Below are 9934 nucleotides of genomic sequence, written 5' to 3' on the forward strand. Positions count from 1 at the left end.
GAATTAATGGAGCTTTTGCTCATGATGTGTGAGTTTATTACAAGTTAGACAATAGAAACAAAATTGTAAATCTCTTGTAACCAAGAAATTAAAGATTAACATTTAGCCACAATGTGTTTCTGGTCTTGCAACAAGACAAGCAGCTTAGGTTGAAAAAAATCTACAATGACGTTATTGAGGGTCTTATGCAAATGTATTAGTGTAGCTCAATATGACACTTAAATGAGACTTCTCATGTGGCTGTGATCAGGCATTAAGTTGATTTGGGATGTGCCACTGGTACTGTGTGATATCTTATTTGTTCTGACAAATGTGTGTGGGTGGCCACCAGATCAGTCACCCTTTGTTTCTAGATTGTTAACTGTGTCTCCCAACTAGAAACCATTAGGTAATTTGACAAAGATACATGGATCGGTGCGTGTGTAGGGGGTATTTGAGTGTCCTAGTGTCATCTTTCTGATTCAGAAACTAATCAGGGCTGACTGTCCCTTAACCTTCTGCTTGCTAAATATAGATTTCTGTATACCCCCACCCCTCTGTGACATCAGAGAGATCAGTGAATTTCTTGGAAGGTAGAGCTTTAATATATTATTGGGTTTTGCCCACCTATGTGGTATTTTAAAGCGAGTACAAGGTAGTTAAAGAGTGTCAAACATTAAACATCTCAGTGGATTATTAAAGAAAAACATTTGAAATACACTACAAGTCAAAAGTTTTAGAACTGTAAGATTTTGAATGTTTTTTTTAAAGAAGTCTCTTCTCAGCTCACAAAGCCTGCATTTATTTGATCCAAAAACATATTTTTTACTGTTTAAAATAACAGTTTTTTATTTGAGTATATTTTCAAATGTAATTTATTGTGATTTCAAAGCTGAATTTTAGCTTCCGATCCTTCAGAAATTATTTAAATATTCTGATTTGTTGTTAAAAAAACATTTATTGTAACATTATGTCTTCACTTTTTATTAATTTAAAGCATCCTTGCTAAATAAAAGTATTAATTTCTATAATTTATCCTCCCAGCCCCTCATAAAAAAATTATACTGACTCCAAGCTTTTGAAAGGTATAGAGTTTAATGTTACAAAAGCTTTTTTATTTCAGATAAATGCTGATCTTTGGATCTTTCTATGTTTCTTGAACAGCAAATCAGCCTATTAGAATGATTTCTGAAGGATCATGTGACACTTGAAGACTGGAGTACTGAGGCTGAAAATGCTTTGATCACAGTAATTAATTACATTTTAAAATATATTCAGATAGAAAAGTTATTTTAAATAGAAACATTTTTTTAATTACCGTTTTTGTTGTACATTGGATGAAATAAATACAGGCTTGATGAGCAAAAGAGGCATCCTTAAAAAAAACATTAAAAAATCTTAGTGTTCAAAAACTTGACTGGTAGTCTATGTCTCTCATATTTAGGAAAACCAAATGTGGATCACACACTCTCAGACAAAAATAGACAAATAGGGTTGGTACACACAAAATATGAGTATTGAAAAAATAAATAAACAACTGGCATATCAACAGGATAAACACTCATTTAATATTATTAATCTGCAGTGTCTTCTTTTATTTTAGGTGGTTCTAATTTCTCTTCTTGCTTTCACTGGGGAGGATGATTTTCAGATTGGTCGTTCATACAGCATTGCAAAATATATTTGACCGCTGACCGATTAGATTCAAGAATTTGAATGTGCTGTAATACACAATGTTATTTTACTACAACTTCCTTTCAAGATTGAGAGACAGCAGAGATTCCCCATTTCAAAATTCAAAAGTTATTTTAAACTGACTCTAACATGAACCCTGACCCGAACCCTAACTGTGTACCATAAACAGTGTGACATAACAGTCTTCACACGTCTCTTCTCACACATCTCTCTCTGATTTTCACTTTCCTCACCTTTTCATCTATTGTTGTGTAATCTAGTCTAGCATTACTCTAATATAATCTTGTAATCTATCACTTAATCTAGTGTTTCATGCATCATATTACAGTACATAAGACATTCTTTAGTGTTACATCCAAATGTGCTTGTTTATCATCAGCTGTTGTCATTGCATTTACAAAACACTATAGTTCAGAATACTACATTTCCAGCAAATGCACAAACATGAATATTTCTGTGTTTGCGTTTGTGCATTTGGCTGTGGTGACAAGCAGGCATCTCTGTTATGTAACCTGTAAACTTAGCTGATTGAGAGGGCTAACATGCCAACATAGCAATAAGAGAACTTTTAATTTATCAAGAGCCTGGACAGGTTGATGAGGGTTCCCCTTAGGTATCAAATAGTAGGATATGGTATTCAAGAACAGTTATGAAACACTCCAACCACATTATGAAATCCTCTATTAGCTAAATGTACATTTATACAGTCAAAGGTTTACATACACCTTGCAGAATCTGCAAAATGTTAATTTTACCAAAATAAGAGGGGTCATACAAAATGCATGTGATTTTTATTTAGTACTGACCTGAATAAGATGTTTACATAGTCCACAAGAGAAAATAAGAAAAATGTTGAATTTATAAAAATGACCCTGTTCAAAGTTTACAATTGATTCTTATTAATATGTGTTGTTACCTGAATGACTTGAGTGCTTATTTTTTGTTTGTTTGTTTAGTGATGGTTGTTCATGAGTTCCTTGTTTGTCCTGAACAGTTAAACTGCCTGCTGTTCTTCAAAAAAGTCCTTCAGGTCGCACAAATTCTTTGGTTTTTCAGCATTTTTGTGTATTTAAACCCTTTTGAACAGTGACTGTATGATTTTGAGATCCAACTTTTCACACTGAGGACAACTGAGGGCCTCATGCAAATATTACATAAGGTTGAAACACTCACTGGTGCTTCAGAAGGAAAAATTATGCATTAAGAGCTGGGGGTGAAAACTTTTTGAATTTGAAGATCAGTGTAATTTTACTTATTTTATTTTCTGGGGAACATGTAAGTATCTTTTGTAGCTTGTGAAGGGCAGTACTAAATGAAAGAATTATAACATTATAAGGCAAAATAAGAAAAATATGAGAAATGACTTCTAGGGTGCCCCCGAGTTTGAATTTCCAAAATACAGTTTAAATGCAGCTTCAAAGGGCTCTAAATGATCCCAGCCGAGGAAGAAGGGTCTTATCTAGTGAAATGATCAGTTATTTTCTAAAAACATTTACAATTTATATACTTTTTAATCTCAAATGCTGATCTTGCCGAGCTAGACAAGACGAGCATTTGAGGTGAAATATATATAAATTGTAATTTTTTTTGAAAATAACCGATCGTTTTGCTAGATAAAACCAATCTTTCTTCGACGGTGATAGTTTAGAGCCCTTTAAAGCTGCATTTTGGAAGTTCAAACTCAGGGGCACCAAAGAAGTCCATTATATGGAGAGAAATCCTGAAATGTTTTCCTCAAAAAACATAATTTCCTTACGACTGAAGAAAGATAGACATGAACATCTTGTATGACAAGGTGGTGATTACATTATCTGTAAATTTTTGGAAAAGGAAAGGGTTCAAATACACAAATATGCTGTAAAACCAAATAATTTGTAGGACCTGAAGGACTTTTCTGAAGAACAGTGGGCAGTTTAACTGTTAAGGACAAACAAGGGACTCATGAACAACTATCACTAACCAAAAAAAACAGCTGTGGATCATTCAGGTAACAACACAGTATTAAGAAAGTGTATGTAAACTTTTGAATTCAACTGTATATGAACCAATGATAGTGAATCGTAGAGTACAAATGCTTTCAAAAGAATTTTAAAGTCTTTTAAAAAATGTATGCGAGAAGCCCAGGTCCGAGCAAATAATATTGTGCAAATTTGGTGTTCAATACTTAAACGATATCGTTCGAGGTTGGTTATCTCCTCCTCAGGCTTACGCCACTTGGTCAGCGTCCATTTAGCGCGCTCTAACAACATTGTAAATTTTGTGGCAACTGAAATGTTGTTTACAACGGTTTATGTTTCATTTGGATTCAAACTTTATGGAATTAATGGGGTCAGACCGGTCAGACCCAGTATGTTCAAGAGAGAGAGAGAGGACTCAAAGAGGCGCTGTCCAATCAAGCTAAGAGTCGTATCTGTCAAATAACGGGCAGTGGCGTCACAGCTTTTGGGAGGAACCACGTGTCCTGCAAAAAATAGCCGGTCACGGTTCCCATCATGAGGCAGCGCTCAACCAGATCTGGCCGGTAAGTTAGCAGACTACCAACGGGCTCACAAGTCACAGCTGTTAACCGGGACTGTCCTTCTAGTCGACAACATGGTGAAAAAGGCGAAAAGTCCCGTCACCTACGCAAAAATGAAGGGAATCGTTTCATATTTTACAGGTAAGCTCAAATACTTAGGCTATTCCTCAAACTTTAAATTAATTAGAAGATACATCTTGACATTTGGGGTCAGATATAATATAGAACGTATTAGTCACAATAAATGAAATATTTCAATATATACTTAATACTTTACCAGAAAGTTATTTCAATTTATTTGATCTATATCTATCTGTCTATCTAAAATCTCTTTAAAATGTAAAATACACACACACACACACACACACACATATATATAGATAGATAGATAGATAAATAGATATATGCTTATTTTTCAAATGTAAAGATGTAAAATTTATATGTATATACATATCTTAACACACATACAAGTTGTTCTGTATCCACTATATGAAGCTATTTAACTAATTAAAAATGATTTTTAATTTTATTTTCCCAGCTTTAATTAAGGACAAGAAGCTTCGATCCAGCCACCCTATCTATCGACAGTGAGTTTCGTCCTAGTCATCATTTTCCATTGCATGAGCTAAAAATGAAGCATCGCATCGCTCCGTATGTATTCCAGGACAAAGTTCAGAATATTGAGCCATTACTTGATTATTTCTGCAAAGATCAGCTGAAAAATCAGGCATGACTTAAGGATTTTACACTGCAATGTCATTACAGATTGACCACCAGTGTACTTTTAAAACCATGACCTACTTATAGTAACATTCCAAAGTGAAACCAATAGCCAAGTGCTGTTACATAGGTATTGGATGACATTGAGGCAGTTTTTGGAGAAAATAGCTAGAAGCTTAACATGTGTCTAAAACACTTGATATGATTTCTTTCATTCCAGGATGGATTTCTTGCGACCCGAGGGCAGTCTTTCAGAAGATGACGGCGCAGCCGCTGTAAGTGAACTTTCAAGTTCATGTCCGCTTGTGTGTTCTGGGCCTACATACAGATTAGGAATGTCTTATTTTAAGTTTTAATAAAGATTTCCAGTTCTTTTAGAAACATAAGGTCAAGCTGCACTGATTTGAGTCGCTGTACTGGTTGACCTACAGTAATCTATAGATGTAACATGAAGTGAACTGTGCTGTGGTTTCATATGTCATTAGAGTAAGCTGCTGACATGCTCTCGCTCTCCCTGATCCTTCTCCCAGGTTTGTTACAGTAATCCACAAATGGAGGAGTCCCAGTCTCGGTAAGCACGGTGCTCAGATATCACGCTTATATGGACGCAAACATATTAAATTACACCTAAATATTTATTTCAATATGATTTTAGGGTATACCCGGCTGATTTCGACTACTTGAAGGTGATTGGGACAGGAAGCTTTGGCAAGGTATTAATTGTCTAGAGGCACACTCTCCTTTTTATTTCTTTAATGTGTGAATATTGTTTTAATCTTTGCCTGATTGTCTGTGCTCAGGTGTTCTTGGCCACACACAGGGAAAATGGCAGATACTATGCAGTCAAAATTCTACAGAAACACATAATCTTGACAAGGAAGGAGGTAAGTGACTGAGTATGTGAGTTTAATTATTTGATTCATAATGTATCTGTGTGTATTCACTGAGCTGTTTTTTTTTGTATAGGAAAGAAATGTCATGTGTGAGCACAGAGTGCTGTTGAAGACTGTTAATCATCCATTCCTGGTGAAGCTCCACTTCAGTTTTCAGACTAAGGACAGACTCTATCTAGTGCTGGACTATGCATGTGGAGGAGAGGTATGTTTACTTAGCTATGTAAATAAGGACATAGAATTCTAGTTATTTTTGTATACAGCTAATTCTAAAAACAAACTTTAACCTAAATAAGCTAACTTAAATATTAAGCATTAAAAATAAATAAATAAATAAATATTATATTTTTTCATGCTCATCAAAGTTGCGTTTATTTGATCAAAAAATACTGAAAATTTTAATATTATTAAATATTATTACAATTTAAATTAATTAAATTTTCTATTTTAATATACTTTAAAATATAATTTATTTCTGTGATGCAAAGCTGAATTTTCATCAGCCATTACTCCAGTCTTCAGTGTCACATGATCCTTCAGAAATCATTCAAATATGCTGATTATTAGCTAATTATTCTAAATTTATTATCAATTTTAGAAACTTGTGCAGTTAAAAAGAACAGCATTTATTCAAAATAAAAATCTTTTCTAACAAATTAAGTCCTTAATATGACTTTCTATAAATTTAACACGTCTTTGGTGAAAAAAGTATTAATTTCAATTTTTAAAGTATTAATAAATGTACTGACTCCAAACCTTGAACAGTAGTGTATATTGTTACATAAGATTTATTCTTCTTTTTTAAAATGCTGTTTTATTCAAAAAGTTAAGTTTAAAAAAACTTACGTTTTATTCATCAAAGAATTCTGAAAAAGTATCACAGGTACCAAAAAAATATTAAGCAGCACAACTGTTTCCAACATTGATAATAAATCAGCATATTATATTGATTTCTGAAGAATCATGTGACACTGAAGACTGGAGAAATGACGCTGAAAATTCAGCTTTGTCACAGGAATACATTTTATTTAAAAAGTATATTAAAATAGAAAACCACTATTTTAGGTTGAAAAAATAAAATAATATAATATTTATTTAATATATAATATCAAATAAACAGCCTTGATGAGCAGAAAAGACTTAAAAAAAATCTTACTAATCCCAACTTTTGAACAACAGTAAACACAATTTATTATTATTTTTTAAAGTTTATTATTTGTATTAATTTAAAAGACAAAATTATTATGTATTAGTCTTCACAAAACCGGATTGTTGGGATCTCAGAACTAAAGCATTTACAGGACATAAGGAAGCAATAAATTATTGATTTAGTCTGTCTGAAATTTACCTTCTAAAGCAGGGGGCCTTTAAATTAATCATGTGTTTGTGGCAAATATAAATAATGCTGATTTGCATGTATTAACAATTGTCTGTTTTCATTTTTGCAGCTCTTTTACCATTTGCAGAGAGAGGGGGTGTTTGCAGAACCCCGAGCCAGATTTTATGCAGCTGAGATGGCTTGTGCTTTAGGATACTTACACTCCCTGAAGATTGTCTATAGGTACCAACATTCTGAAAAATCTGTGCCTGTACGATGTGGATAAGCTCAGTCATATGTGCTTAGTGAGAACAAAACAAACACTTATCTTTCAGCAGATTTGCAGTAATCCATCTTCCTCACATGCTTACAGGGACCTGAAACCAGAAAACATTCTCTTGGACTCTGCAGGTCATGTGGTTCTAACTGACTTCGGCATGTGTAAGGAGGGAATGAGCAGACGTGGCACCACCAGAACCTTTTGTGGAACGCCGGAGTACTTAGCACCTGAGGTTCTCCTGCAGGAGGAGTATGACAGGACTGTGGACTGGTGGGGTTTGGGAGCTGTTCTTCATGAAATGCTCTATGGCCTGGTAAAACAAACCCACCAATATAACACTCAATTAAATAAATAATACAGGTGGACAGGTGTGTTTCACACATGCTCTTTCTCATTCCAGCCACCTTTCTACAATGCAGATCGTCTCGAGATGCTCAGAAATATTATTTATCAGCCACTGGCATTAAAACCCGGAGTGTCTAGCGCAGCCAGAGATCTGCTGAAGAGACTGCTAAACAGGGACAGGGCCAAGAGACTAGGAGCAAAACGTGACCTGGTAACCCAACAAGCACACACACACATTCACGAACAATCTGATATTCATTTGTCTTGCGAGTGGCTAAATGTCACTTTGCCCTTTTTTGGCTTTTAGGCCGAGCTGCAGTCTCATCCATTCTTCTCGTCTATTCATTGGGATGAACTTGTTGCAAAGAAAATTCCTCCTCCTTACGTTCCTTTATTGGTGAGTTATAAAATTTTTCACCAAACAGTGAACATGTGGAACACAAAAGAAAAAAAAAAGTTTTTTGTCCATACAGTAGAAGTAAATGGTTGACTTTCATTGTATGCATTCTTCATCCAGAAATGCTTACAGGTCTGGAACGTGTGTTGCTTACTACATGATTTCATATAGATGGAATGTAATTATTTTCTCTTTGTTTACATATCTGTATTTCAGTCTGGCCCTGGTGACCTCAAAAACATTGACCCTCGGTTTACAGAACTTCCTGTTCCGCAGTCGCTCGGAGCGTGTGAAGAGTACGGAGCAACCTTTCCTGGCTTCACCTACATCAATGAAAACATTCTCTCACTGACTCGTGGACATTAAGACAGAAATCTGTCAGACCAATAGACATTTCGTCTGAACATGTTTCTAACCACGTTTAACTTACGCAAACACTAAAGCACAGTTCCTTTTTTATGTTAGCTGGACCAATGCTTTTGCACATGACTACAAAATCAAAAGTGACTGTGTTTTATTAACATTCATATGCTATTTAATTCCTTTTTTAATTTTATTTGATAAAAAATAAATATTTGTATTGAATTACATTGATCAGCGGTGTTCTGACAGTACTGTGATGAGATGACGTGAGACTACAAGTTGCATCAGATGTTGGTTTATAAAAGTTGTGAGATGGAATTAATAGTATCAAGATGGTATTGGTTAAGTGTTTTTGAACAGTAAAGGAATGTCTGATTTTTGGAGTGGAGACAATAAATTATTATTTTAAGCAAATGCTGTGTGATGGAGTGTTTTATTATTAAAGGTCCATGTCTTAGTAAACATGTTGTTGTGCACAAGCGCTGTGGGGGACAGTGGGGTAAGTTGAGCCACCCCCTGTATCTTGGCAGCTGTGCGCATTAACTGTCATATGACCATGAATTTTGGAATCACACATCATTTCTGCCAGATTGTGAAAAGGAGAGACTAGGGAAAAGGAGAGTGTAAGGCAACTAGGCTATTTACTTTCAAATGTTTTTGGCTTGTCAAAGTAAATTTTTTAGCATAACATGTAATGGCTGTTACATCAAAACAAACTTATTCAGGTCTAAAACTATCTATGATGCATATAGGTGATTTAGCAACGTATAAAACCATGAATATAATTTAGCTAAATATTTTCCCCAAAAGGGGTAAGTTGAGCCAGCACTTTAACTTACCCCAACATAAGGCACTAAAGTCCAAGTTAAATCTCTTAAGTATAAACAGTTTTTTTAAATGAGATATTGCACAACTGGTTTAGTTTATACATATTATTTGTAGTTTATTTAATAGGGACAGTGTACAAGTGCACCAAATCCTTCTCTGAGAACCAGAAGATATATCTTTCCACCTGTAGTCCCTAATGGCCTGACATTGCAGAAAACCTACATGCCTAGAATATTTCGACTAAAATGTTTATGAGGTTCAGAGACATTTATTCCTTAAATCTTATCCAGTTTTTATTTATTTACTCTGTAAGCTGTCTGTTTAGTCTGTTTTTGAGAAGGTTAAAACATGTTTAGTGTTCAACATATTGTTTCAGAAATGGAAACAATTAAAGATTGAAAATTAAACTTAAGCTGAAATGAAATTTGATTATTAAATTAGCTTCTAAAAGAGATCAATTATCTTTAAAACAGCCATAGTGCATCTAACCCACTGACTTGGGCAACTTGCCTCTAACCTGAAACAAGGAACACTTTTTATATAAGCAGCCATACTTTTAGAACCATTTAAAATGATAGGAAACATCCTGAAATTACTT

General features: G+C 34.4%; 1 protein-coding gene across 1 annotated transcript; it reads left to right on the top strand.

Moving 5' to 3' along the window:
* The first annotated feature begins 4146 nt into the window (after positions 1–4146).
* sgk2b (serum/glucocorticoid regulated kinase 2b) lies at positions 4147–8922 on the top strand. Its single transcript, XM_073846942.1, has 12 exons — positions 4147–4333; positions 4731–4779; positions 5133–5187; positions 5443–5477; positions 5568–5625; positions 5713–5796; positions 5879–6010; positions 7254–7366; positions 7497–7716; positions 7804–7959; positions 8056–8145; positions 8362–8922. The coding sequence occupies exons 1-12, from the start codon at positions 4267–4269 to the stop codon at positions 8509–8511; spliced, it is 1209 nt and encodes a 402-aa protein (XP_073703043.1). The 5' UTR covers positions 4147–4266; the 3' UTR covers positions 8512–8922.
* Positions 8923–9934: the final 1012 nt, after the last annotated feature.

The sequence above is a fragment of the Garra rufa genome, chromosome 9 (assembly GCF_049309525.1).
Source record: "Garra rufa chromosome 9, GarRuf1.0, whole genome shotgun sequence".
NCBI classification, from domain to species: Eukaryota; Metazoa; Chordata; class Actinopteri; order Cypriniformes; family Cyprinidae; genus Garra; species Garra rufa.

Coding starts and splice junctions, on each gene's coding strand:
- sgk2b (XM_073846942.1), top strand. CDS start 4,267: ATGGTGAAAAAGGCGAAAAGTCCCGTCACCTACGCAAAAATGAAGGGA. Junction 4,780..5,132: donor AGCCACCCTATCTATCGACA/GTGAGTTTCGTC, acceptor CTTTCATTCCAG/GATGGATTTCTTGCGACCCG. Junction 5,797..5,878: donor TAATCTTGACAAGGAAGGAG/GTAAGTGACTGA, acceptor TTTTTTGTATAG/GAAAGAAATGTCATGTGTGA.